We start from the raw sequence: 25,269 nt of genomic DNA, 5'->3' as shown, positions 1-25,269 counted from the left end.
TACACAGGGTTCAGGAAGTGGGTAGTCTACCTATAGGCAGCATGTTCCCTGACCCATTGCTTTTGGGACAGGGTTTCTCTGTGTAACCTTGGCTTGGTTGTCCTGGACTTACTTTTAGACCAGGCTGGCCTTGAACTCAGATACCCATTTGCCTCTGCCTGGTGTCTTTCTTCTCTGATTTCATGGCCAAGGGTATAAATATCTAACCAAATGCAGGAATCCAGATCACCACAGAATCAAGTCAGAAAGCAATTCTATTACAGTGCTGGGAATTGAACCTAAAGTCTTCTGTATGCTAGGCAAGTGCTCACCCACTGAGCTGTAGCCCTAGCTCAGAACTTCAGTCTTCAGCAGGCTGAGCATTACAGAAGATGAAGGTAATACCCAAGGCATTTGGTTTTCACTTTAGGTTATCTCTAGATCCATTCAGAAGGAAGAGAGCTTAGTACTCAAGTTAAAACCTTAGCTTCAAAATAAAAGAATGAGGAGGAAGAGGAGGAGGAGGGCAAGGAGAAAAAGCCACCATCACATCTTTAACCCCACTCAGGAGGCAGAGGCAGAAGGATCTCTGTGAGTTTGAGGCCAGACCCAAAGAACCAAAAGAGAAAGGGTGGGGAATGGAAGAGGGCGCATGGCACACGCGTGTGATCCCAGCACTCTAGCAGGCAGAGGCAGGCGGATCTCTGAGTTTGAGGCCAGCCTGGTCTACAAAGTGAGTCCAGGACAGCCAAGATTACACAGAAAAATCCTGTCTCAAAAAAAAGGGGAGGGGCAAGGGAGGAGGATTAATGAAAAAAAGAGTCCCTGGACTTGAAAATAGGACAAGGAAGGACACATGGTTTAAAGGGAAGGAGAAATGATACATCATAATCTAAAAGAAAGTGAAAGGCACTAGTGACTTCATTCATTCATTCATGTATATATGTATGTTTTCAAGACAGGGCTTCATTTTATATCTCTGGCTGTCCTGGAACTCGGTCTGTAGACCAGGCTGGCCTCGAACTAACAGAGATCCTCCTGCCTCATTCTCCCAAGCACTGGGACTACAGGCATTTGCTACCACATCACACTTATTTCCTTTATTTTCACAGCCTGGACATCAAAGGACATGCACTTTGCCAGTGAGATACACCCAGATGACTGGGGCAGGTTAGATCATGAGTTTGTTGTCAGCCTGTACTGTAGATCAGGCTGGCCTTGAACTCAGAGATCCGCCTGCCTCTGCCTCCCCAAGTGCTGGGACCACAGGTGTGCGCCATTGCACCTGGCCAGGTTTGTTTTTTTATTCAAGAGACATAGACTCATGCATGTGAGACTGTCTTGGAACTTGACATGCACCCTGGGCTGAGCCTCACACTCCTGATTCTGCCTCTACATCTCAAGTGCTGGGATTATAGGCACTGCCCCGGTTAGATCCAGTTTATGCCTTGACTTTGCCACCAACTAGCTGAGTAATAAAGAAAGCTATATGTCTATACCTTCTCTGCCCAACAGTCCAAGGGACATAAATGGCTGCACCGACCCGAGGAAAGAAGGAATGTGACAAGAGACATACTGAAGTGGGTATGAGAGAAGCGACAGTTGATGACCTAATGCCTATATGTTGCTGGCCTTGCTGTCCCAAGGAATTAGCTTTCAGGAGAGGAAAAGCACCAGAGTTTGGAGAGCAGACACATCCACATTTTTGTTGTTGTTTTAACGAAAGTTTATTATGATGTACAAAAGACTCCAAGTCAACAGTTCATTCTAGCTGTCACAGCACGGAGGAGGGTGTTACATCAGGAAACCCAGGTGTTTACAGAGGAATGGAAGGAAGCAGTGCCGTTACCTGCAGTTCAAGTCTCTCTCTCTCTCTCTGTGTCCCACTATATCACCCTGGCTGGACACTAAGTAGATCAGACTGGCCTCAAGCAGAAAGGATCCACCTGCCCCTTGAGTGCTGGGATTAAAGGCATGTTCTACCCTGCCTGGCTTTGCTGGATTTTTCAATTTCACCTGTTGGTCCAGGGGCCTTTCTCTTAATGACTTTTGTTGTTAGCTCCCTGACTTTCTTCTGCTCCTCTTTGTGTGCCTTCCCCATCCACTCCATGGCTGGGCATGTCCTGCTTCCCCCTCTCCCGATTATCATTAGCCCTTTCCTGAACAGGGCTGCTCTGACACACTAGGTAGAAAACGGTCACAGCTCTTCACGAGTCATGTTCATTTACACTCAGGCGGCACCACAAGGACACCGTAGAGCAACTTCCCCTGCTCTCAGGTTCCCAGGCAATGACTAAGGTACAAGGACGTCCAGGGGCCTCTGACAATACTTCAATGCTCTCAGACCCAGGAAATCTGACCTTTGCCCACCAGGTCACACAGAAGGAAAGGAAGCTTTTCTTTCATGTTAACAATGTACTATACAAAAGAAGCGATGGCATCTTAGTAAATGAGCTAACATGCAGCGCTTCTCTTCAAACACTCAGTTCTACTGAACACTATAAAAAGCAATTCCCAAGTGCTCAGAAACCCTACCATCCAAGCCTCTAGGAGTGATTATCTCAAGCACTAGGGGAGTGGAGATGAGGCAGCATAAAGCAGCAAAGCTCACATCTTCATTAGAGAATCAGGGTTATTTTGTATTGGAGGAATTGAGAAGGAAAAGTAATTGTATTGGTCATGCTTTTCCTCAGGACAGAGTTGCACAAGGTGGGCTGAAGCAGACAGCTCTCAGCCTCTACAAGAAAAGAAGGAAATTTGGAACTGGAGGCAGTAGTGAAGGGAGGAGAAAAGGAAAGGGTTAGTTTGGACTTTAAGTAACCAGGAGAACTGAAGGGCTTGGGGTATGGCTCAGTGCCACTGTGGTTACCATGGGTAAGGCTCTGGATTTGACAAGACCCAGGATAACAGAATTCCATCCATCTCTGAACTTCCAACTAAGGCCCAATGCTGGTTCACACCAATTTAGCTAATTATCAAAACATTAACATCCTTCCATACTGGAAAGATACCACTGCCTTGGACCCTTTAAGAACCTCCCAAATGTCCTGGCCTGTCCTCAGGAACCCTGTGTCTCCCAGCAAGGCAGGCAGCCTCAGGATTCTAGTAAGACTATGGCCAGCATCTTCTGACTCTTTTGGTACCTTCAAAACCATGTTATGCTTTTACCTCTTACTTCAAAGTTCATGGCAAACCCAGCCTAGAAGGGCTCATTTCCCACTGTTGGAAGCAGCATCCTGATGGGGGAGATAGGATGGACAAACCGGGAGTGTCGCTCCTAGTCATCAGAAGGAATCAAGGGTCCATCCACATCAAAATGGCTAGGGTAGGATGTGTAAGCCTCATCAATGATGTTCTGACCAGCCAAGAGTGGGTCACCGTTGGGCATGATATCATCAAGACTTATGTTGTTTCTGAAGACTAGGTGATACAGAGAGAAACATCAGGCCCTGATCCAACTTAGAAGCTTCCAACTCTAGCAGGGAAGGCACAGCCTGGGACTGAAGGGACTCTTAGGAAATGGAAGAAACAAACGGGTGGGGCTGGGGAGACACTTGCATTTCCTAACAAAAGGCATCATCAGAAAATGAATGAGGAACTTGGAGCTCACTTTTTGGTAATGGGTGAGAGAAATCACTTACTTTCCATATCCACTGTGTTCAACTGCTGCAGATCATCAGGCAGCTCTGGCTCTGGCTCTGGCAATAATGACAATGCAGGGCTGGGGTCTGGCTCCAGCATCGCTCGTGGAGTTGCACACAGCTCTGTGCCCAAATCCAGCCCTGACTCCAGCAGTGTCTGTAATTCCAGGTCTTTTTCTAATTCCATCACTGACATGGGCTCTGGATCCAGCTCTAAGGACTCCAGGTCTGGATCTGGTTTAAGTTCCAGAGGCTGCTGCAGCTCATCCACCTGTCTAGGTATACCAGGACAGAAAATGGGACCAGATTCAGTGGGTGAAATAAAGTGAGGATCACAGAGCAAGCAGGGCTGCCTATCTAGTCTGAGAAAGTAGCAGAGAGCTAGGTGTCTTGTTCACACCTTTAATCCCAGCACTCAGCAGGTGGAGGCAGGCAAAGCTCTTTGAGTTTGAGACCAGTCTCGTCTATGTACTGAGACCCCTGGCCTTGGGGTAGGGGTTCAGAGGATTGGTAAAGACCACGGGCCTTGTAATCAGGATTTTAGGAGACAGGGTCTCATTGTGGTCCAGGCTGGCCTCTACATCTCCACATAGCCAAGGCTACACAGGAACTTCGGTTACTTCTGCCCTCTGCCGCCCAAGGGCTGGAATTAGAGGGACAAGTTACCACATCTGGCCTTGAAATCATGCTTGTTAGAGTCTCAATCCTCTCAATTGCTCATTAAGTAGATCTCAGATTATCATTTACAGATTTTTAAAAATTTATTTTTCTTTTCTGTGTGTAAGTCTTTTGCTTGTGTGTGTGTAGTGAACCACATGCATGTGTGGAGGCCAGAAGAGAGCATCAGGTCACCTAGAAATGGAGTTATGAATGATTGCGAACCACCTTGCAGGCACTTGAGTACTGAACCCAGATAATCTAAACTGCTCTTAACTGCTGAACCATCTCCCTAGCCTCCCAGACTATCACTTAAATGGGAACAATGATTTGTAAAAATTTGTGAGAGGCAACAGGATGGTTAAAAGTGGAATTCTAGATTTGATTCATACATTCAATACAGTTTCTAGCAAATGCCACTCTTCCCAGAAATAGAAGTAACAAACTTTATTGCAAAAGCCCTTAGTACAACTGGAGGCTGGGCATAATGATACACGCCTCTAATTCCAGCCCTTGGAGGGAAAGGCAGGAGAATCAGGGGTTCAAATCCAGCTATAGCCATATAGTGTGTTTGATGTATACATGAGCCCTTGTTTCAAAACAATAGCTAACATAATAAAATAATACTAAGATAGAGTGTCCAAAATTGTACCAACATAAAACCCTAGACACATGGACCAATGGAACAGAAGATAGGCCCAGAAAATAAATCCATTAATCAAGAGCCAGCTAATTTTTGATAGAGGTGACAAAAATATAGGAAGAAAGAAAGCACAGCCTCTTCAATAAACTGGACATCCATTTGCAGAAGAATGAAACTATTCACCACATACAAAAATCATGGAACCAGAAAAACATCTGAGCAGGTAAAGGCAACTGCTACTAAACCTAACACTTGTGTTCAATCCCACGAACCACGTGGTAGAAAGAAGAAACCAACTCTTGCAAATTGTCCACTGACCTCCACACACATGTTATGGTAAGCATGTACATGTGCACACATACATGCAAAAATAAATACGATGTAAAAATCAACACGGGGGCCTGAGAGAAGGCTCAGTGGTTAAAAGTGCATACTGTTCAGCAACAGTAGGACTGCAAGTGACAATAAGAATGCTCCCAGCACCCGTGCAAGATGGTTCACGAGTGCCTGTAACTCCAGCTCCAGGACTCCAGTCCTCTCAGAATGGAGGGCTCTGGTTCCACAGGCACCTATACTCATACATATACACCACATGCACACATATACATAATTTAAAATAATAAAAATAGATTTTTTTATTTTTTTCGAGATAGTGTTTCTCCATGTAGTCCTGGCTATCCTGGCACTCTCTTTGTAGACCAGGCTGGCCTCAAACTCACAGAGATTAGCACTCACAGAGTGCTAGGATGAAAGATATGCACCACCACAGCTTGGCTATAAAACAAAAAATCTTAAGCATGGCATGATGGTGCACACTTTTAATCTCAGCACTCAAGAGGCAGAGGCAGGCAGATCTCGGTGACTTTGAGCCATCCTGGTCTACAAAGCAAGTTCCAGGAAAGCTAGAGCTACACAGAGAAATTCTGTCTCAGGAAAAAAAAATCAACACAAAAGAATCAAAGACCTAAATATAAAACTTGAAATTATATATTAAAGAAAACCCCAGGGCTGGAGACATGGCTTAGTAGTTAAAAGAGGGTACGGCTCTTGCAGAGAACCTGGGTTTAATTCCCAGCACCTATACTGAAAAACTCATAATTGCCTGTGACTGCAGATTCTGCAATAGGAAACCCTCTTCCACACACCACCCCACGCAGATACATATGTATAATTAAAAATGAAATAAATATCAAAAGGAAAAAAAACCTTGAAACACAACATAATCCTGAAAGGATACAAAATAAAAGCAAAAATAGACCAAATGCAGTTAAATCAAACTAAGAATGGTCATAGCAAAAACAACAATCTGCCAAGTTAACAGACAACTTGCAAGTAGAAAATAATATTTATAAACTATTCATTCAACAAGGGATTAATCACCAGGAGTTATAAGGAACTAAAAACTCAACAGTGAAAAAGCAAATAAGGAAATGGATTGATGGCTCAGTGGTTAAGAGCACTGGCTGCTCTGGCAGAGGACTGGGGTTTGATTCCCAGCACCTGCATGGAAGCTCTTCTCCAACTCCAGTTCCAGAGGCTCTGACACCCTCCTCTTCTGGCCTCTGAGGACACTGAACACATGTGGTGCACAGGCATGGAGACAAACATATAAGTAAAAATTAATATATCTTTGAAAAGTAAATAATCTCAATTACAAATGGGCCAAAGATCTATTGTTTTTCTTTGAGACAGGTTTCATTATGTAACCCAGCTTGGCTTCAAATGCTCAATCCTCCTGCCTCATTCTCCCCTGTGCTGGGATTACAGGCACATGGCACCACACCTGGTTTGGGCTGGAGATCTGCATAGACATTTCTCAAAAGAAGATACACAAATGACAAAGTATATGAAAAAAGAATGTTTAACTTGTCATCAGGAAAGTGTAAATCAAATCTACAATGTGTGGTGGTGCATGCCTCTAATCCCAGCACTTGGGAGGCAGAGGCAGAAGGATCTCTGTGAGTTCGAGGTCAGCCTCATTTACAGAGTGAGCCAGAGCTGTTACACAGAGAAACCCTGTCTTGAAAAACCAAAACCAAACCAAAACAACAAAAACAAACAAACAAACAAACAAACAAAAAAACAAAAAGAACAAAAAATATCAGGTGGGACAGCTTATGCCTATAACTAAAAAGTTTAACAATAAGCCAGACAATGGTGCTGTAAATCTTTAATCCCAGCACTCAAGAGGCAGAGACTGGATCTCCATAAATTTAAGGCCAGCTTGGTCTATAGAAAGAGTTCCAGGACAGTCAGGGCTATGCAGAGAAACTCTTTGTTGGGGAAAAAAAAATCAGGCACAGTGGCACACATCTTTAATTCCAGCACCTGAGAGGCAGAGCCAGTAGGATCTCTATGAGTTCAAGGCCAGCCTGGTCTACCTATTTTGTTACAGGCCAACAGGAACTCTGTCTCAAACAGAACAACAACAAAACAAACCAATCAACTAACTGACCAATCAGTAAATGAATGAATGATCTGACAGACCTAGGTCATTCACTAGCCATGTATGCTCCATTATGCTACTTCATCACATTGAAACTGCTTCTTTATCTCAAACATCACAGGACAAACAGGAAGACTCCACAAAACCAGAAAACACACAAAACATTTAGGCCAGTACCCAGCAAAAACTTTTAATAAGTATGACCACCATTGCTATTACCTACCCTGGGGGTCTGCACAAGGATTTAACACTTTCTTTTAGAAAATCTAGTGCTATGCTTGCTGTCTCTTAGAAGGGTCCCATTAACAAGAGAGGTTATGTTCAGTACTATCAGGGAACTCAGATGGAGACAGCAGAAAAGATGGCAGCGGAAAACCATGAGAGAGGAGTGATTCCAAGGGGGAAAAACCCTAGAAGTTGGTGGGTCAGGGAGAGGTGAGGGAGGGATTGAAATCTAGCAGGCTAGAGGGTCTGTGAGTGAAGGGTTTGTGTCTCACCTGTTGGAGATCACGATGAGCCTATGTTTCAGGTATTTCCTCTGTTCTTCAAAGTTAACTGTGGGGACACAGATGGCGTGGGGGTTGGAGAGATCAATGTGTTGGCAAACAGGTCAGAGTTTCCCTAGTATAAGATGGCCCGGGAGGGGCTGGACAGATGTCTCAGCAGTTAGGAGTGCTTGGCTGCTCTTCTAGAGGTCTTGAGTTCAATTCCCAGCAACCCCATGGTGCTCACAACCATCTATAATGTGATCTGGTGCCCTCTTCTGGGTGTGCAGGCGTACATGAAAAAAAAAAAAAAAAAAAAAAAAAAAAAAAAAAAAAAAAAAAGATGGTTCTGGCAAATGCAACCTCCCCTCCCCCATTAAGGAGCATGCGCCACAGAAAAATGTGCCCTGGGTGTGCCCTGGTGTGAAAGGAGGGAGCTGGATATCTGAGAACGCTTTCATTCTAAGAGGGATGGGTGTCAGTGATGCCAACCTTTTTCCTGATAGTAGCTCCCGAAAGCTTCATCTCGAGGGATTCTGGGATAGAGGAAGCGCAGTGGGTTCTCAGGAATGTTCTCGTCTGCAAGAACCTGGTAGTGGCGGATGATCTCTGTCAGTGGGAGTGACTGCAGCACTTCCTTGGTGTAGGGCTCCACGGAGTAGATGAACACTTTATCTGCACAACAGACAGACAGATAACAGAGAGGTGAGACTAGCCCTGGATTCCCTGCCCTAGCTGCCCAACCCCAAACAAGGCCCGCAGAAGCCAAGGGAAGGCAAAGGGTCAGAAGTGAGAGGGGCCGTGGGAGCCTGGCTGAAGGCAGAGGTTGCAGGAATGATGGGGGTGGTGCGGCGGTGGCTGACCATCATCCTGGTGCTCCACCCAAGAGCACGTAATGCCTCCTTCTGAAGTTTCACTAAAGCGCAGTAGAAAGGTGCCAGAGACCGTCTTCTTCAACAGCCGTCGTTCCTGGCTACGGCTCAAGAATCCCATGATGAGCCTGGAGCAGACAAAGCCATCGTAAGCTCTCAGGGTCAGGGTCCAACTTGTACAGAAGTGGGAACTGTTTGGCTCTGTTTCTGCCACTTACAAACTTTTAAAAAATATTTATTTGTTTGTTTATTTAGTGTTCTGCCTGCATGTACTCCTACATGCCAGAAAAGGGCACCAGATCTCATTGTAGATGGTTGTAAGCCAGCACATAGTTGCTGGGAATTGAACTCAGGACCTCTGGAAGAACAGCCAGTGCTCCTAACCTCTGAGCCATCTCTGCAGCCCACTTATAAAACTTTTCATATTAATCAAATCACGTAACTTTGGTGACAACACTCCTGCTGTCAAGACTTGAAGAAGTGTGAGGATGTAGCAGGGATATACTGATGAGGGGTGATGGCTCAGCAGCTGAAGGTACCTGCCACCAAGCCTGACCACCTGAGTTCACTCTCTAGGACACACATGGTGTGGACATGGGAGAAAGAACCTATTCCTGTGAGCTATCCTCTGTCCTCCACATGACATACACACATGCACACAAAATAAATACATAAATATATAATAGAGCTGAACTTTTAATCCTAGCACTTGGGAGGCAGGCCGATGTATGAGTTTGAGGCCACTGTGATCTACATTGAAAGTTCTAGGACTGACAAACAGAGTTACATTATATATAGAGACTGTGTGTGTGTGTGTGTGTGTGTGTGTGTGTGTGTATAATAACATGCCCAGGTGCTACAGGCCAGGGTGTCTATTCCCAACTCTGTTCACTGAGCAAGTTCATAATTTACCGAAGGCTGGATTTCCTGATGGGACTGACATAGGACTCTGTGTGGCTGTAAGGACTACATGAGTACACCCAGCAGGCTATCCTCGATATTCACTATTACTAATGGGGACTTGCACCGGTTTTTGGGTGCCAGAGCCCACTCCTAAGCCCCGCTGGGGCAGACATGCAAGGGCTGAGCAAGGCCTTACCCAGCATTCCAGAGCTCTCTCAGGTGGTCATGGACCAGTTCCAGAATCTTGTCCAGCCATGTCCAGAACGGGATCTTGCCAGGGGGGCTCTCTCGCTGGAGGAGGGATGCAAATGCAGGAAGGGATGTGGAGCAGCTTGGTGTGGTGAAGGTAGGGGCAGGGGACTGAAGGGACCCAGGCTGTAGGGAGTTACCTTACTAAAGTCTACCCAGGACAACAACGCATCCTCCATCTTGCAGTTCTTTCCTGTGGGCCAGAGTCACAGTGTTTGGATGACTGAAGGAGGGCAAGGCCGGGGCAGAAGGTCTGGGATAGGACACCGGGTAGGGGCAAGCTAAGCGGAAGGAAAGGCCAGGAGGAAAGAAGACTGTACCAAATAGCTTGTTCCTCAGCATGCCCAGCTGCTCAGAATTGAGGCCTCGGCCAACATAGGAGGAGAACTGCCAGCTGAGCACAGGCCCCAGCAAGCTCCAGGGGGCTTTCGGAGCTTGGCAGAAGAACTGCTGGTTCTGGGGGGTGGGAGAGTGAGACAGCTTGGAAGCAGCCCTTCCCCACAAGACTCCGCTCCTCTCTATCCCACCCCTGTTGGCCTCATCCTCCTACCTGGGGAGTTGAGTTGAGCATGTTGAACCAGAGAATGGAGGCCCAGGCGATGGAGAGCTGGTTCATGTTAGAGATGATCACTACAGGGAGAGTGTCGGTCTGGGAAAGAGACAGGAGTCATGGTGGAGAACAGGATGTTCCTTTTCTTTTTAGATTATGTATAGTGTTCTGCCTGCATGTGCACCTTCACATCAGAAGAGGCACCAGATCTCATTATAGATGAGCTATGAGCTACTCTTATAGTTAGCTGTGAGCCACCATGAGGTTGCTGCAAATTGAACTCAGGACCTTTGGAAGAGCAGCCAGTGCTCTTAACCTCTGAGCCATCTCTCTGGCCCCAACATGTTTGTAACTGCAGACATCTCCTTTGGAGCCTTGAGGCGCAGGTGCCCCAGGACACCTCTATAGCTACTCTGTGTGCCTTCTGCTACCTCTTTCCCTCTCTTCCTCACCTTCAAATCCATCTTCAGACCCTGGTAGATGTATTTCACCACGAAGGTGACAACGTGTAGCTCCTCCGTCACTGGCAGTGGCCCCTGGAGAGTCACAGTGGTCAGAGCTGCTCCGGGTAAGCGGCCGGCCTCAGCTCTGCTCAGGTGAGTCAGTGGCCTCACCTTATTGCTTCCCTTTCCTGATCCTGAAGAGCGCTGCTCCACCAGCGTCTGTGAATTCAGGAGAAACACAGTGCTAGGGTGGGGACCCAGGGGCCAAGGAAATAGTCTAATTGCTGCTCCTTTGGATTAGATACTAATTCTATTAACCATTCTTACCAAGAAGCCAAAGTCCCAAATTAAGCCTTGTCTCTGGCCCTTGTCAGGGGTCAAGGTTTTTTGGTTTGAGGTCAGAATGTTGAACTTCCGGAAGCTGCTCCAGGGAGAAGATATATGAAGACATGGGGCAGAGTTAGTGTCTGTCCTGTCTCTCTCCTTCCTTCCTTCTTTCTTTAAGATAAGGTTTCACTATGCAGCCCAGGCTGGCCTTGTGTTTCCAGGATCCTAAGTCCTGAAATTTCAGGTATGTTCCACCATGCCATGCTGACATGGTGGAAGGAGAGAACAGACTCCCATTAGTTGTCCTCTGACCTACACATACTTTCATATTTTTCTCTTTATCATGCATGTATATACTCTCTGTCTTTCTGTAAGTAAAATAAAAAAAAATCAACTTAGCAGGAAAACAAAAATTTCACTTCATTTCAGACTTCCCCCTCTCCCTTTATTGCTACCCCCCATCTCCTTCCTCCCTTGAATTCCCACAGGTATGACACATGTGGTTGTGTTGATCATACATGCAGTGTGCTTGTCTTCATCAGGTACCTACCCTGGTAACTCTGAATTCCTGAAAAGAAAGAGAAAACCAAATCACTGGAAGGTACGAGTGTTAGGGATTTGGTCTTGGTGATCAGACAGACCTAGGTTCAAACTGCCCCCTAGAGCTCACTAGTCACATGGTGGCATGGTCTGGCAGAAGAGAAGCGCTATCTCTGACTTCATGTCCATATTGGCAATACCTGCCTGAGAGTGTGAGAGGTGCTGGTTGGTGCCTAGCATGTGCTTAGCGGGAGGGAAGTGTTTTCATGTCTGTAAGGTGGGATGGATGGACAGAAGACAGTCTGAGGGCCTCTCTGGGTACTTCTCTGACACCAGCCCATGTCTACTGGCTATCTTAGTCATACCCTTCAGCTGCCTCCACTTACCTGTCAACGAAGACTTCTGCTTTGAGTGATTCATTGCCCTCCTGGAGTCTCACCAGCAGTCTGGGGAAACAGATGATTGGATACAGTGGTCAATCTCAAATTCTTGATAAGGCCAGATGTGTAGAAAAAGGGGGGTGGGAGGAAGATTAGAGCCAGGCGGTGGTGGCATACCCCTTTAATCCCAGAAATCAGGGAGGCAGAGACAGGAGGACCTCTATGAGTTCGAGGCCAGCCTGGTCTACAGAGTGAGTTCCAGAACAGCCAAGGCTACAAAGAGAAACCCTGTCTTGAAAAACCAAAAACAAAAGAAAGAAAAGAAAAAGGATGGAAGGGGTTAAGAGAAGGTAAACTTAAGGGAAAGAACTCTTTTTTTTTTTTTTTAAAGACTTATTATGTATAATATTGTGTTTGCATGTACACCTGCATACCAGAAGAGAGCACCAGATTTGATTTCAGATGGTTTGGGAGCCACCATGTGGTTGCTGGGAATTGAACTCAGGACCTCTGGAAGAGCAGCCAGTGCTCTTAACCTCTGAGCCATCTCTCCAGCCCAGGGAAAGAAATCTTCATGAGCAAAAGGACCTGCAAATTCAGAACCGGCACAATGGCAATGTGGGAAAAATGAGGCAGGGGCTCGCAAATGCAACCTTGTTCGCACAGTGAACTTGCTCCCAGTCTTTAGGATGAGGGGTCGGTGTGGAGTCTGGGGCATGCAGGGCTGGGTCTCCACCACAAAGGACCTAAGGAGAGAGGGCAGGAGAGAGGGTAAAAGCTCGGTGTCTGTAAAGCCCGCTCCTCGTGTTTCTTCTTTTTTTCCTCTGCCACAGACCCACCCAATCCACCAGACCTTTGGAGCAGGCGCTGTAGCAACTCTGTGACTTGGGCATTCTGCAGGTCCACCCCTTTGCTAAACATGTCACCTTCATACTTCAGCATGTGACTCATTTCCTTCAGCTGTCTCAGCAGCTGCCGAAGGTGGAACAAGAGCTTTGCTCCAGCTGTCAACCTGGATGGCAGAGTCCGGGAGACAGAACATGTAAGTTTCTTGGGCTCCCATTGTGGTTCTGAGTGTTCTCTAGTCAATTATGTGCAGAGCTGGGAACCCAGAGCCAGGGGTGCTCCTGTACCCTGTGAAGGTTGAAGGAGGAAGGTGGAGAGTTTAAGGCCAGCTTGGGTTACCTAATGTCATTCAGTCTCAAAAATAAATAAGTAAACATAAGGGTTAGTGATGTATCTCACTCGGTAGAACAAGCACAAAGCCCTAGATTTTATCCCCAGCACTGCATGAACTGGGCATAGGGTCATGCACCGGAAATTCCTACGCTGAGGAGGAGGCATGAAGATCAGAAGTTCATCTTCAGCTAGGCCAGCCTGGGACACATGAGACCCTGTCACAACAATCAGACCCAGGAAGCATATGGCAGAATATTCAAAAAAATTTTTACTCTAAAAGATTCAATCCAAAACCACTTTGATACACAAAGCAAATAAAAGTTTTATTAACATAATGACCTTTATTTTGTAAAACTCATGCATGTGCACACAGAGGCCAGATTTGAGTATCTTTCTCTACTGCTCTACACCTCTCTTTTGAGACATTCTCTCTTGCTGGACCTCACCATTTTGCCTAAGAGTATGGTGAGCAAACCCTGAGTACCCGCTTATTTCGGCCCACCTGGTTTTGGGGTTTCGGTTACATAGTATTGTGCCCACTGTTTTTTTTTTTAAGATTCACTTATTTTTATTTTATGTGCACCTGTGTTTTGCCTGCATGCATGTCAGTGTGAGGGTGTCATATTCCCTGGAACTGGAGTTATAGATGGCCATGTGGGTGCTGGGAATTCAACCTTGGTCCTTTGGAAGAACAGCTAATGCTCTTAATCTGTGAGCTATCTCTCTAGCCCCTAGTACCCAGTTTTTATGTACGTGCTGGGAATCTGAACTCAGGCCCTGTGCTCACTTAGCAAGCATGTTCCTGATGAAGTCACTCCCCCAGACCTCTGTTGGAGGTATCCTGCTAGTTGAGGTTACAGTTCTTGCCTGGACCGGATAGCCATTACAAGCTCGGTGCTAAAGGCAGAACTCCTTCCACTTGGCGGGATCCCTGGCTCTCTGACAGACTTCATCTGGAAAGTGTCTTCAGACACAGACTCCCCTGGCCACACTTGATATATGCCTCTGACACAGCTCCCTGCTAGCTCTCTCCTCCCTGCACCTATAAGTTAATTAAGCACTGACATTCTACTCTTATGATAGGAGCCTGCTGTATAATGCAAATCAAGCATCTTTGAAGTACCTAGTTCCAACTAATTATGTGCACCTATTCTTGGAGCCCCTCCCCCAACTCCCTATGGGTATATAGCCTTTGTTCTCTGGTATTAAAGTTGAACTAGCCATCAGCTGTTCCTGGGGTGATACCTGTATGGTTCTCACAGGCATGCTTCTCTTATCGCCCCTACCCCTCCTGACTTGGTCCCCTGCCTCTCCTGACTTTGTGGGCTGCTGGGAAGCAGCCAACAGGTAGGAGGAGAATCACAGACCCTATTTTTTTTTTTTTTTTAACTATGTGTCCCAGGCTAGCCTGAACTGCTTCTTATGTCTTTGCCTCCCTGGTCCCCATACTAAAGCCTAAAAAAATGTGCCGACAGCCTTAGAGATGGCACAGTGGTAGAGGTAAAAGTAAGCACTCATCAAGCAAGCTTGGCCATCTGAGGGGTATCCCTGGAACTCACACAAGTGGCAGTAGAGAAAAAATTGAATCCACAAAGTTGTTCTCTGACCTCCATACATGTACTGGAGCACATGCATGCCTTCCCCATCATACAGACACAGTAATAGAAAAATTAAAGTTTAAGAAATGGGGTCTGGAGAGATGGTTCAACAGTGAAGAGCACTGGCTGCTCTTTAAGAGGACTTGGGAACTGGGTGTGGTGGCATTCACCTGTAATTCCAGCACCTGGGAGGCAGAGACAGGTAGATCTCTGTGAGTTTGAGGCCAGCCTGGTCTACAAAGTGAGCCCAGGACAGCCAGGGCTACATGAAGAAAAAAAAAAAAAAAGAAGAACCTGGATTCCAGCGCCCACATTGCAGCTCACAACGGTCTGTTCCGGGGACTCCAATATCCTCACACAGACATACATGCAGGCAAAACACCAATGCAAACAAAAATAAATAAATCATTAAGTGTTTTACATTGTGAGACCTTGTCTCAAAGGCAAACAAAACAAAACAAAGGGTGGAGATGATGCTCAGTGAGAGACCATGACTGTGGATGAATCCATTGCTTTCCAAAGCAAAGACTGGACTTGGTCTCCCTGAGTTATGAGGACAAATTATAGCAGAGTAAAGCCACAGTCAAGCAAGAGAACCGGCAGAGGAGACTGCAGCATCGCTTGCTGCTTCCCACCCTTCCACTTTCCTTCTGTGCTGGCAATCAACCCAGGACTTCAGGGCTTCAGGAGAAGGACTCTACCACTGAGCTCCATCCAGCCCTTCGCTTGCTGTACCAACAACACAACATACCGAGCACCATGAGGACGAGATCCGTGTGCATGAGGGTGGGAAAGACACAGCTTTTCCTCTTACCACTGTTCCAGCTGTTCCAGCTGCAGCTCTGGTGGTGGGGCTCCAATGCAGGATCTCTGCTGCTGGGCCTTCCACTCATCCAGTTTTGGCAGCAGCAGGTCGACCAGGGTGGTCAGTCGGCCTACTAGTGCTTTGGAGGTGTCCAGGACCTCCTGGGAAAAAGGATGTGAGGGTTAAGCGCCGCCCCTCCTCACCCAGCTGATGGAGAGGACAAGGAAATCCCCCCAGAGTACCCCCAACCCTCTCATCCCCAGATCCCTGCTGCCCACCCTGGGTTCTGCCCTTTACCTTTCTCTTTTTGTCTACTTCGTTGGCGGTTGCCTGTAGCTGTTGCAGCTGTTCCCTCTGATGGGCATCCAGAGATGATGTCTTCTCTGAAAGACAAAACCAAGAGTCAGATCACAGGTTCTTTCTGCCTAGGTCTCAGTAGGAAATTTTGGATGGGGAGGAAGGGAGAACCAGGCAAAATACAGGCACATGGGGTTCCACAGGCAAACTCTGGGTGGAACAGGAGCCCACTCGACCTATGAAGGCAGTTTTGTACATAAGCCCTCCATCACTAACTATTCTTCAGTTCTAGCTCCAGTCCACCCTCCACAACATGCGCTAGTGCCTCTGCTTTGCCTATGGACAGGACAACTGATGCTGCCATGTAGCAGAGGGTGACCATGCTACTCGCTGGAGCATTCAGCTTCTGTCCTCCTCTACTCTAGATCCCCAAGATGGATCCTGTCTTTCTCCCATTTTGAGCAGACCTACTTTGATTGTAAACTGTGTATCTGAAGCTGAAGACATCGTGCAGGTCTTTCAGTTGCCTGATAGATCTCACCAGCACCTGTAGAGATGAGACCCCAGTGAAGCAGCTTCAAAGGGTGGAAAAGCTGGGTCCTCTCCACCTGACACTTGCCACATCCACTGACTTCAACCACACTCTGTAAATCCAGGATCCGGGAGTCAATCTCAAGCTGCTGACTCTCCGCGGCTGCTCCAGGAGCTGGCCTGGCCTGCACCTGAAACAAAAGGTTTTGAACTCTCACTTGTGGCTGGCTTTGCTTTTTGAGGCAGGTTTTTCTGTGTAGCCCTGGCTGTCCTGGACTCACTCTGTAGACCAGGCTGGCCTTGAACTCAGAGATCCCCCTGAGTGCTGAGATTAAAGGCGTGCTTTCTACCACTGCCACCACCTGAACTCTTGAGTTTTCAAGCTTAAAGTTGGGACCTGAAATGATGCTGCAGGATGTGGGGAGATCCTGGTTTGAGAGATGTTCCTGAGTTGTCTCCATGCTGCCTTTCTATGCCAGAGCTTTTACCATCACCTTACCTGTTGAGCCCTTTGAGCCTGATTCAGAATTCTTTTCTCTTCCAGAAGAAGATTAAAGATCATCTCAGCCAACTCGGTAGGACCATTGGGTAAGGTCTAAGCAGGGAAAACAGAAGGATCAATCCCACTTAACTATCTTAATGACCTACCAATCCAGAGGCCCTGCCATCAATTTCTCTAGTAACCTCCCCTCTTCAAGGTCACTGGCTGGTTCCTGCGTGTACCTAGACTCAGTCCTTTACTATGCCAGCGATGCTCCAAGTCTAGACTCTGTCCTCCTCTCCCCAGGCCTGCTCCCCTCCTTTTGCATCTTTAGGACCCACTCTGTACCCAACTCAAGGCGAGTCCCACTCTGTCATCTCCCACCCTTCCAAGTACCTGAATGTCCCGGCTGAATTTCCGCAGGTTATGCTGTAATAGAAAGCAATCAGGGTCTGAGCTGTAGTGGTCCCACTGGTTCAGCTGGTCCATAATGTTGAAGTATAGCATGTTAGCCTTGGAATGATCACTTCCTAGTGCAGCTTCCCTCCTGAGGACCAAGTATGACAAAGGCTTTAAAGTGCTGCTGCTCTGAGACCTCTGACCCCTCCCAGAATGCCTCTAGGACCTGTGGGCTCAAGAAGAAAGAACCACTTGAACTCCCGAAGCCCTCACCAGTTCTGGTCTTCGATCCAGACAGCCAAGTGCTGCCGGACATCCATTGGCAGGAAGCTTTTTGAGTACAGCTGGTGCAGCTGGTCCAGAAATGGGAGGTCAAGGTTCTGCAGCATCTCCCACTGCGCCATCTGGACTCTGAATGGAAAGGATGTCAGTTCTCAATTGCACACTTTATTGAACCAAATCACACACAGTCTCATGATATATTTATTTATGTTTGATTTATGAAGCAAACAAACAAATCCAGGGTCTCACTCCTAACCAGATAGCCTGGAAATTGCAGCAATCCTGCCTCAGCCTCCTAAGTGCTAGGATTTACCAGTGGGCCACCAAGTCTGGCTGTGTGTTTTTTGTTCTAATTTAAAATATTTTAATTATACAGTTAAGAAATACATAAAAGGAGCATGGCATAGTGGCCATATCTGTAATCCTGGCACTCGGGAAGCAGAGGCAGACGGATCTCTGTGAGTTTGAGGGCAACCTGTTCTACAAAGTGAGTCCAGAAAAGCCAAGGCTACACAGAAAAACCTGTCTTGAAAAACAACAAAAACATACATAAAAGGATCTGGAGAGTTGCCTCAGTGTTGGAGAGCATTTGTTGTTCTTCTAGAGGACCAGAGTTTGATTCCTAGGGTCCACATGGTAACTCACAACCATTTAAACTCCAACTCTAAGAGATCTGATACCTTCTTCTGGCCTCTGAGGTTATCAGGCATTTAAATGGTATGGCTAAATGCATGTAGGCAAAACTCATACACATAAGTTCTTTTTTGTTTTGTTTTGTTTTTCAAGATAGAGTTTCTCTCTGTAGCCTTGGCTGTCCTGAAACTCACTCTGTATACCATGCTGGCTTTCAACTCACAGAAACCCACCTTTTTCTGCTTCCCAAGTGCTAGGATTAAAAGCATGCGCTACCACCACCCAGCTAGACTGTAACATTTTTATGATTTCTGTCAATACCTGGTTTTTGAGTGAATTACCAAATTTATGAAGACCCAGAAATTTCACACAAAACTGCCACACGGCAGGCAGTGCCATGGGTGTTTCCCCCACATTTTTCCTTCTTGCTGCCGTCTCTTATCTATTCTTTGCCTGCTCCCATCAGTCTGCCACTGGAAGCCTCTCTGGTGACCATCTACAAGTATAGCAGAATATCACTAGGAATCATTTCATTGAATTTTTCTTTCTTTTTTTTTTTTTTTTTTTTTTTTAGGCAGATCTCAGGGAACCCTGCAGAAAAGGGGGAATAAGGACCATAGGAGCCAGCGGGGTTGAGGATACTAGGAGAACACAGCCCACAGATTCAACTAAAGAGGGCTCAAGGGGCCCACAGAGACTGAAGCAGCAATCACGGAGTCTGCATGGGTCTGTGCAGGTCCTTTGCAAAAAAAAAAAAAAAAAAAAACAAAAAAAGCGATGGGGTTTTTGTGGGACCCTAGCAGTGGGAGCGGAGTGTGCCTCTGTCTCTTTTGCCTGCCCTCGGGACTCTTTTCCTCCTGCTGGGTTACCTTGTCCAACCTTGATATGAGGGTTTGCGCCTTGTCTTATTGAAATCCTGTTATGCAATGTTCAACTGGTATTATCGGGAGGCCTTTTCTTTTCTGACAGGAAACAGAAGAGCAGTGCATCTGGGGGTGGGGGGGATGTGGTCAGGGTGTTATTGTGTGAGAGAAGAATAAATAGAAAGAATAAAAGCCTTATTTTTATTGCACTCCGAGCCTAAAAGATCAGGAGAAACGGGGCTGGAGAGATGGCTCAGCGCTTAAGAGCACTGACTGCTCTTTCATCGGACCTGGGTTCTATTCCCCGCACCCATACGGTGGCTCAAAACCATCTAACTCCCAGTCTCAGGACATCTGATGCCCTCTTCTGGCCAACTCAGGCATTGCACGCATGTGGTACTAAGACAAAGCAAGCTAATTAAATAAGAAGCAAGCAAACAAGTAAATAGACACGCAGAGCAGGGGGTTAGAGCTTTGGCTTACGACAAGGAACAAGGAACATACCCCAGGCTTGCGGAGGAGTTTCGGAAGGAAGTCGATGGGGTTGAGAAGTAGAGCTATGCAGGGTGTAACACCCCGAAAGGTGCTCGACTTCAGCCAGACATTAAAAGCCTTGTCTACAGGGGCATCCCCCAAGCCAGGAGCCCTTCCCGGGAACAAGCTCGCACCCCGGCTCCGCATACCCTTCCGGGGCCTGTACCTTCTGAGGGTCCAGTGCCGCTCCGTCCAGGGGCTCCCGCTGCAACTTCCAGCCCTCCGAGCGGCTCGGGAACCCTCTTCCCACCCCGCCCCGTCTTCGGCTGACCCCGACCGTGAGCGGTGGAACAGAACGCACCGCTGCCGGACGCTAGCGCTCGCCGTTCCGGGCTCTCCAGAGCGACAGGCGTCTCGGCCACGCCCTTCCCCCATGTGACACTCTCATTGGCTGAGACATAACCCCGCCCCCTATGGGCTGAACAAGATGCTTGAAACCACACCTCCGACTTCAGTGATTGGCGGAGAGCCTCACATTAGCGCCCGCCCCCGTGCCCGAGAGGGCGGAGCCCAGTTAAAGTCATAACCAAGAACTCAAGCAGCTGACTTTTCCGAACCTGCCGTCCTAGGGAAAGAAAACGAAACCGGAGCGTGTGGAGGCACGAGAACTTCTTGGAAGGGGTGGGACCTGCATTTCGACACTTTAGGATAGGGAGGGAAGAGCTGAGGATATTAATGGTAAATACTATGGGTTCATGGTATCACTTTTTAATTTCAATAACCTCTTGTTCAAGTGAAAATTCGCTATTTCCACATTAGAAATGTAAAAACAAACTCAAGAAGGAAATTTCTGGCAAGTGATAACAATACCCTAAACCCATCCACCCACCCTCCCACCCACGCACCCACCCATGCGTGTAGACTCCTCTTGTCAGAATTTTTCCGTTTACTGGTCATGCTGTTGCTATTTCTTGTATGCCAAGACACCATAGTTCTTGAGTAAGGCCTGCCCCCGGTAAGAATCTGTGCTTTCAGCTGGCACCAAAGTGGCCATGGTCATTTCTTCCAGGGCACTGCTGTCTGAGGTGCCATCTAGTGTTCTCTTTGGCGGAGGGGTGCTCGCCTCTTTCTCATCATAATAATATTGGATCAGCCGCTGAACCCCAGCCTTCATTGCTGGTTTAAGAGCAGCAATGATTACCACACCAGCTGGTCCCCCTGACGTACCCACCATGGCCATCAAAAGGTCATAACCCAGATCTATGGCCCCATCCTGGCCTCGCTCCTTGGCCTTGTCAGGGCAGTTCCGAATGGCGTAATACAAAGCCGTGCCTAGGTTGTAGTAGGTCCCCACTGCAGGCAGCTGCCCAACCACATCGTGCACGCTCTGTTCCTGCTCGTTCTCACAGTCAGGCTGAGAAAGGGAGCGCGGGGCCCTCTTCAGACCTGGCTGCTCCCAGGCTAGGAGCTGTAGAGCTGAGGACAGGGCATCCACGGACACCTTCCAATCCACATGTCCATCTTTCTGGAGCTCTTGAAGATGGCGGATGAGGGCTTCTGTAGGCGCCACACCTCCCAGTCGGTAAAGCTTACGCTGCAGAGCCCAGACCTCAGCCTGGCAGCCAGCTTCCTCGAGAGCGTTCCTCAAAGCCAGGCCTACCAGGAACTTGGGGAGAGGGGGCATGTGAGTGAAGCCAGGCAGGGACTCTGGGAGCAGGACCTGGCAGGAGAAGGGGTCTGAGAAGGGCAGTTGGTACCCCAACTCCGAGGGAAGCGGCATGGTGGAGACAGTTGTTGGCTCTCTGTCTGAAATGGCATCCACGGGGCACAGCAGGTGACAGCAAAGTAGCTGAACACTCATTACAATGAGGCCATGCATGAGGCCATGCATGTCTGGAACAGAGTACCCTGGAAAAAGGTAGAACCCCAAAACATGCAAACCATTTTCTTGAGGGTTTATAGTCTGAAAGGAGCCCAAGATTTGGGGAACCCCCTCATCTATCCATGCTTTTGTTCTCTTTAGTAAAGGGACAGAATATGGGAAATGTAACACAATTTCTCCTTGGTCTCTGCCATTTCTAGATTGCAGAAACCTCCCTGTTTTATGCCCACCCACTTAGGGGGGGACCCAGATTACCATATAGTCGCATCATTGAGAAGAATACTTGGGCAGGCTTGGTAGCTTCTCAGTCTTCCTTTTCTGCCCAGTTCTCTGTCCCATGAACAGAAGAGATATTTGGGGCCCGCTGAGGTGCTGAGGTGGAAGGGGCAGGACTGATAAGCTAGAGCAAACTCCAGCCCCTATGGTGCAGATGAGGCTTCAGTGTTGACATTGGCCAGGGCCTTTGCAAATAAACCAGGACAGAAAAGTTCAACAGTGCAACTAGCTGCTGTAATGAGAGGGCATTGGTCACATTGTCTTAGGCAGGTGAGCTTGACTGCCACACACAGGCTGCTTGGATGTATTGATACTCACCAGATGGTGTTTGGAGATTTCAATCTCACTGGAACTTCTCCACCTACATTCCTTTTATTTTTTGTAACCATTTGTTTTATGTTATGTGCATGAGTGTTTTTCCAGGGTGTATGTAAGTGCACTGCAATGTACAGTGCCCAAGGAGGCTAGAAGAGGGTGTTGGATTCCCTGAAACTGGAGTTACAGATGCTTGTGAGCTGCTGTGGGTGCTGGGAACTGAACCTGGATCCTCTGCAAGAGCAGTAAGTGCTCTTAACCAATGACCCATTTCTCCAGCCATTTTGTTTATTTTTGAAAGTTATGGGACCAGCCAGGTAGTGGTGGTGCATACTCTTAATGACAGCACATGAGAGGCAGAAGCAGATGGATCTCTGAGCTTGAGGCCAGCCTGGTCTACAAAGCAAGTTCCAGGACAGTCAGGGCTACAGTGAGAAACCCTGTCTCAAAAAACAAACGAAAACTTGTGGGACCGCTCACCAGAAGGCAGTCATGCTTGGTCTTGGAAACTAGCCAATTACCGAGGGCTGGTGAAGATCTTGAAGGAAAATCCACAAGCAGCACTTTGCTAACAGCATAATCCCTACGTGCATTCCAAACATTTATCCTTATACCCGCTGATAACTCATCCTCATCAAGGAAACTTCTCTTGGCAACAGATGGAGACCATTACTGAAAATTGAAATCAATCAAAATGCAGAGTTGTGGAGCCCAGTCTCCACAAAACACTCTTTCTACTAAGGCTCAGGGAACATTGCAAAACAGTGGATGGAAAGATGCAAGAGCCAGAGGGTCAGTATGTTTGCTGTGGTTGTCTTCTAGAAATCTCAGAAGCTATGCTTGTGAAGTCCTCCCAACATGACTGCCTAAGCATGAGCTGAACAAGGAGGATGCCAAACACACGTGAGCAAGGGGAAGGAAAGGCTCATCCCTACAAAAGGAACTACAGGCAGCTGATAGCAGGAGACATTGTCTTTTTCAGGGAAGAACAGTGATTAGATGTCCATTGCCAACTGGTCAGCCCTGAAAACATATGTGCAAATCACATTATACAGACTGAACAGCTTAACTTCAGAAATACATATGTATGCACATATTTGTATATAACAACAATTAATTTAAAAAAAGAGGCCATGAATTTGAAAGAGATCAAGGAGGGATATATCAAGACGGTCTGTCGGGAGGAAATGATGTAATTATAGTGTACTCTCAAAAGAGTTTTAAAAACACATATTAGGAAAAAAGTTATGGGATATCTCACTAGTTCTGGGAGGGGAAAGCCTGAAGAAGCAGGCAGTATAACCATTCCATTTGCTTTGGTGTCTTCATGACCTGAGAAAATGTTGTTTTAACCTCATCATCTCCCATCTCCCTTCTCTCTACCACATCATTAGGAAGCCAAAAAGCTGTGGTTTATAAAAGTGAAGCATCTGGTATTTGCAAGTATTTCCGATTCTTCTGGACCAGGCTCTGTCTTTACCTTTGACCCACACTGACAAACTGTTTTTCTGATACTGTTCATGCCATATCTCCTTGTGTAGGCATAAGGTTATTGTGTAATTCAAATGCTGATTTCTATACCCCACCCCCATTTTCTGGTTGTAATCTTTGTTCCAAGAATTGCCTGTCACAATGTTGTGTAAACACTGCTCCCCAAGTGTCCCCTGGTGTGCCAATAAAGCAGCTTAGAGCCAATCGCTGAACAAGGGGGAGAATCTGGCCTGGACTTCCTGCCAGCCAGGGGAGGAGTTAGAGGAGGGAGTTGGGCCATGGGCAGAAGTCCAAGAGACATCAAGAGAAGGAGCTGGAGGAGTGCAATATCACTGGGATGTACCCTGGGAAGAAAGCAGATTAGCAAGGAAGGTTAAGAATAGAGTAATAACTGCTTAGTTATTGTGTTGTGAAGCTTGTTATTAAACAAATATAAAAGAGTCCACAGACTTCCACATAGTCATAGAACATATACTCAGCATATACACAATAACTGTATAAACTGAATATGTGACCAATCCATGGTGTGGTTAAAGGGAAGATTTTTTATTATAGATGTGAGAGAACAGCCAGAGGCATTTGAAAGAGCACAGAGCAGAGAAAGAAAGTAGTAGAGTAAACGTGGCCAGCAGACTGACTGCTCCTGGCCAGGGCTGTCTTTGAGAGAGGGGAGACTAGCAGGAGACAGAGAACAGAGCAAGCATAGCAAGTTTATTTCTGGGTATCTGGACTATACAAACTACCTCTTGTAGTTTGAGGAGTTGGAATTTCCTTTGGACCTGACAATAACAATAAACAAACAATTAACAATTACTAAATATAAATAAACTTAAATATTATAAATTTTCCATTTTTTTAATTGTCTATGTATGTATATTGTTGGAGACAGTCTTGCCACATAGCCCAGCAGCCCAGGCAGGTTTCAGTGTCCTTGGTACTGGGACTACAGGTGTGTGCCATGACACTGAGTAAACGCTACAATGATGTTTTGAAAACAAACTAAAAAAAAAAAAAAAGGAAGTGAGAAAATAAGAGTTTTTCTTAGAATGAAGAAGTAGAATTTCAGCTTTTATAAATTTACAAGGTCAGACACACACACACACACACACACACACACACACACACACACACACACACCAAGCATACAAAGTCAGAGTAGACCACACTCCCACATGCAGTATGTACCTTGACGTTTTCCACATGCAGGAATCTGCCTTACCATCATCTTATTAAAACTCGCCATCATGTCACACAGCATCTTTTTTTGCTGTAGAAGCCTCAGGTTTAGGTTAGGGACTCTAAACAACAGGTTCAACAACTGGGGTTCTTCACCATAGCCTGGACCAGATACAATGTTCTTCGGTTCACTCAAATCCAGCAGTGTTTTTGTCACTTAGTAAAGGCTTCTACCAGCATTTACAAACTACTCTACCTTCAGATGAAATGTACCTTTTTAATGTTTCACTATTACACCATTAGATGAAGCTGACACATTTTGAGCCACCTCCCTTTTATTGCTCCCCATCCAACTTCTAAGTTAATTCAATGGGTGGATTAATTACAGAGGAAAGAGATACATGCAAGCTTTTTGGAGTGTTTCAACCTTTAACCTATCAAGAATTGTTACTGAATTTATATTAATTTGTGA

At 46.7% G+C, this 25,269-nt stretch overlaps 2 protein-coding genes across 7 annotated transcripts; both read right to left on the bottom strand.

Annotated features, from left to right (window-relative positions):
• Nucleotides 1-1,687: 1,687 nt before the first annotated feature.
• Stat2 (signal transducer and activator of transcription 2) lies at nt 1,688-20,631 on the bottom strand. 6 transcript variants are annotated; one of them, XM_055629064.1, is made up of 25 exons: nt 19,884-19,962; nt 18,642-18,816; nt 17,679-17,816; nt 17,403-17,553; nt 17,025-17,120; nt 16,627-16,716; nt 16,466-16,541; nt 15,995-16,080; nt 15,707-15,858; nt 12,969-13,127; nt 12,769-12,861; nt 12,122-12,181; nt 11,746-11,763; nt 11,196-11,289; nt 11,040-11,087; nt 10,878-10,961; nt 10,426-10,524; nt 10,196-10,331; nt 10,016-10,068; nt 9,823-9,917; nt 8,715-8,851; nt 8,344-8,526; nt 7,864-7,921; nt 3,621-3,895; nt 1,688-3,399 (listed from the first exon to the last, which is right to left on the bottom strand). In XM_055629064.1, exons 3-25 carry the CDS (start codon nt 17,807-17,809, stop codon nt 3,257-3,259), a joined length of 2,517 nt encoding a protein of 838 aa, XP_055485039.1. In that variant the 5' UTR covers nt 17,810-17,816; nt 18,642-18,816; nt 19,884-19,962; the 3' UTR covers nt 1,688-3,256. The 6 variants fall into 6 exon arrangements, with proteins under 6 accessions (XP_055485039.1, XP_055483667.1, XP_055484319.1 ...); XM_055627692.1 differs by lacking the exon at nt 19,884-19,962 and adding an exon at nt 19,190-19,279; XM_055628344.1 differs by lacking the exon at nt 19,884-19,962 and adding an exon at nt 19,190-19,279 and having other exon boundaries at nt 18,662-18,816.
• Nucleotides 18,859-24,436, bottom strand: Apof (apolipoprotein F). The gene is made up of 3 exons (XM_055593019.1): nt 21,795-24,436; nt 20,567-21,565; nt 18,859-19,309 (listed from the first exon to the last, which is right to left on the bottom strand). Exons 1-2 carry the CDS (start codon nt 21,808-21,810, stop codon nt 20,622-20,624), a joined length of 960 nt encoding a protein of 319 aa, XP_055448994.1. The 5' UTR covers nt 21,811-24,436; the 3' UTR covers nt 18,859-19,309; nt 20,567-20,621.
• Between the last annotated feature and the right edge of the window lie 833 nt (nt 24,437-25,269).

This window comes from Psammomys obesus, unplaced genomic scaffold (genome assembly GCF_907164565.1).
Source record: "Psammomys obesus unplaced genomic scaffold, mPsaObe1.curated_primary_1811, whole genome shotgun sequence".
Lineage (NCBI taxonomy): Eukaryota > Metazoa > Chordata > Mammalia > Rodentia > Muridae > Psammomys > Psammomys obesus.
The sequence above is the reverse complement of the archived record's forward strand: the minus strand, read 5'-3'. Positions and strand labels throughout refer to the sequence as shown.

Coding starts and splice junctions, on each gene's coding strand:
- Stat2 (XM_055626932.1), bottom strand. CDS start 20,092: ATGGGGGAAGGGCGTGGCCGAGACGCCTGTCGCTCTGGAGAGCCCGGA. Junction 17,817..19,883: donor CGGCACTGGACCCTCAGAAG/GTACAGGCCCCG, acceptor CTTTCCATTCAG/AGTCCAGATGGCGCAGTGGG. Junction 12,182..12,768: donor AAGTTCACTGTGCGAACAAG/GTTGCATTTGCG, acceptor CTGTTTCCCCAG/ACTGCTGGTGAGACTCCAGG.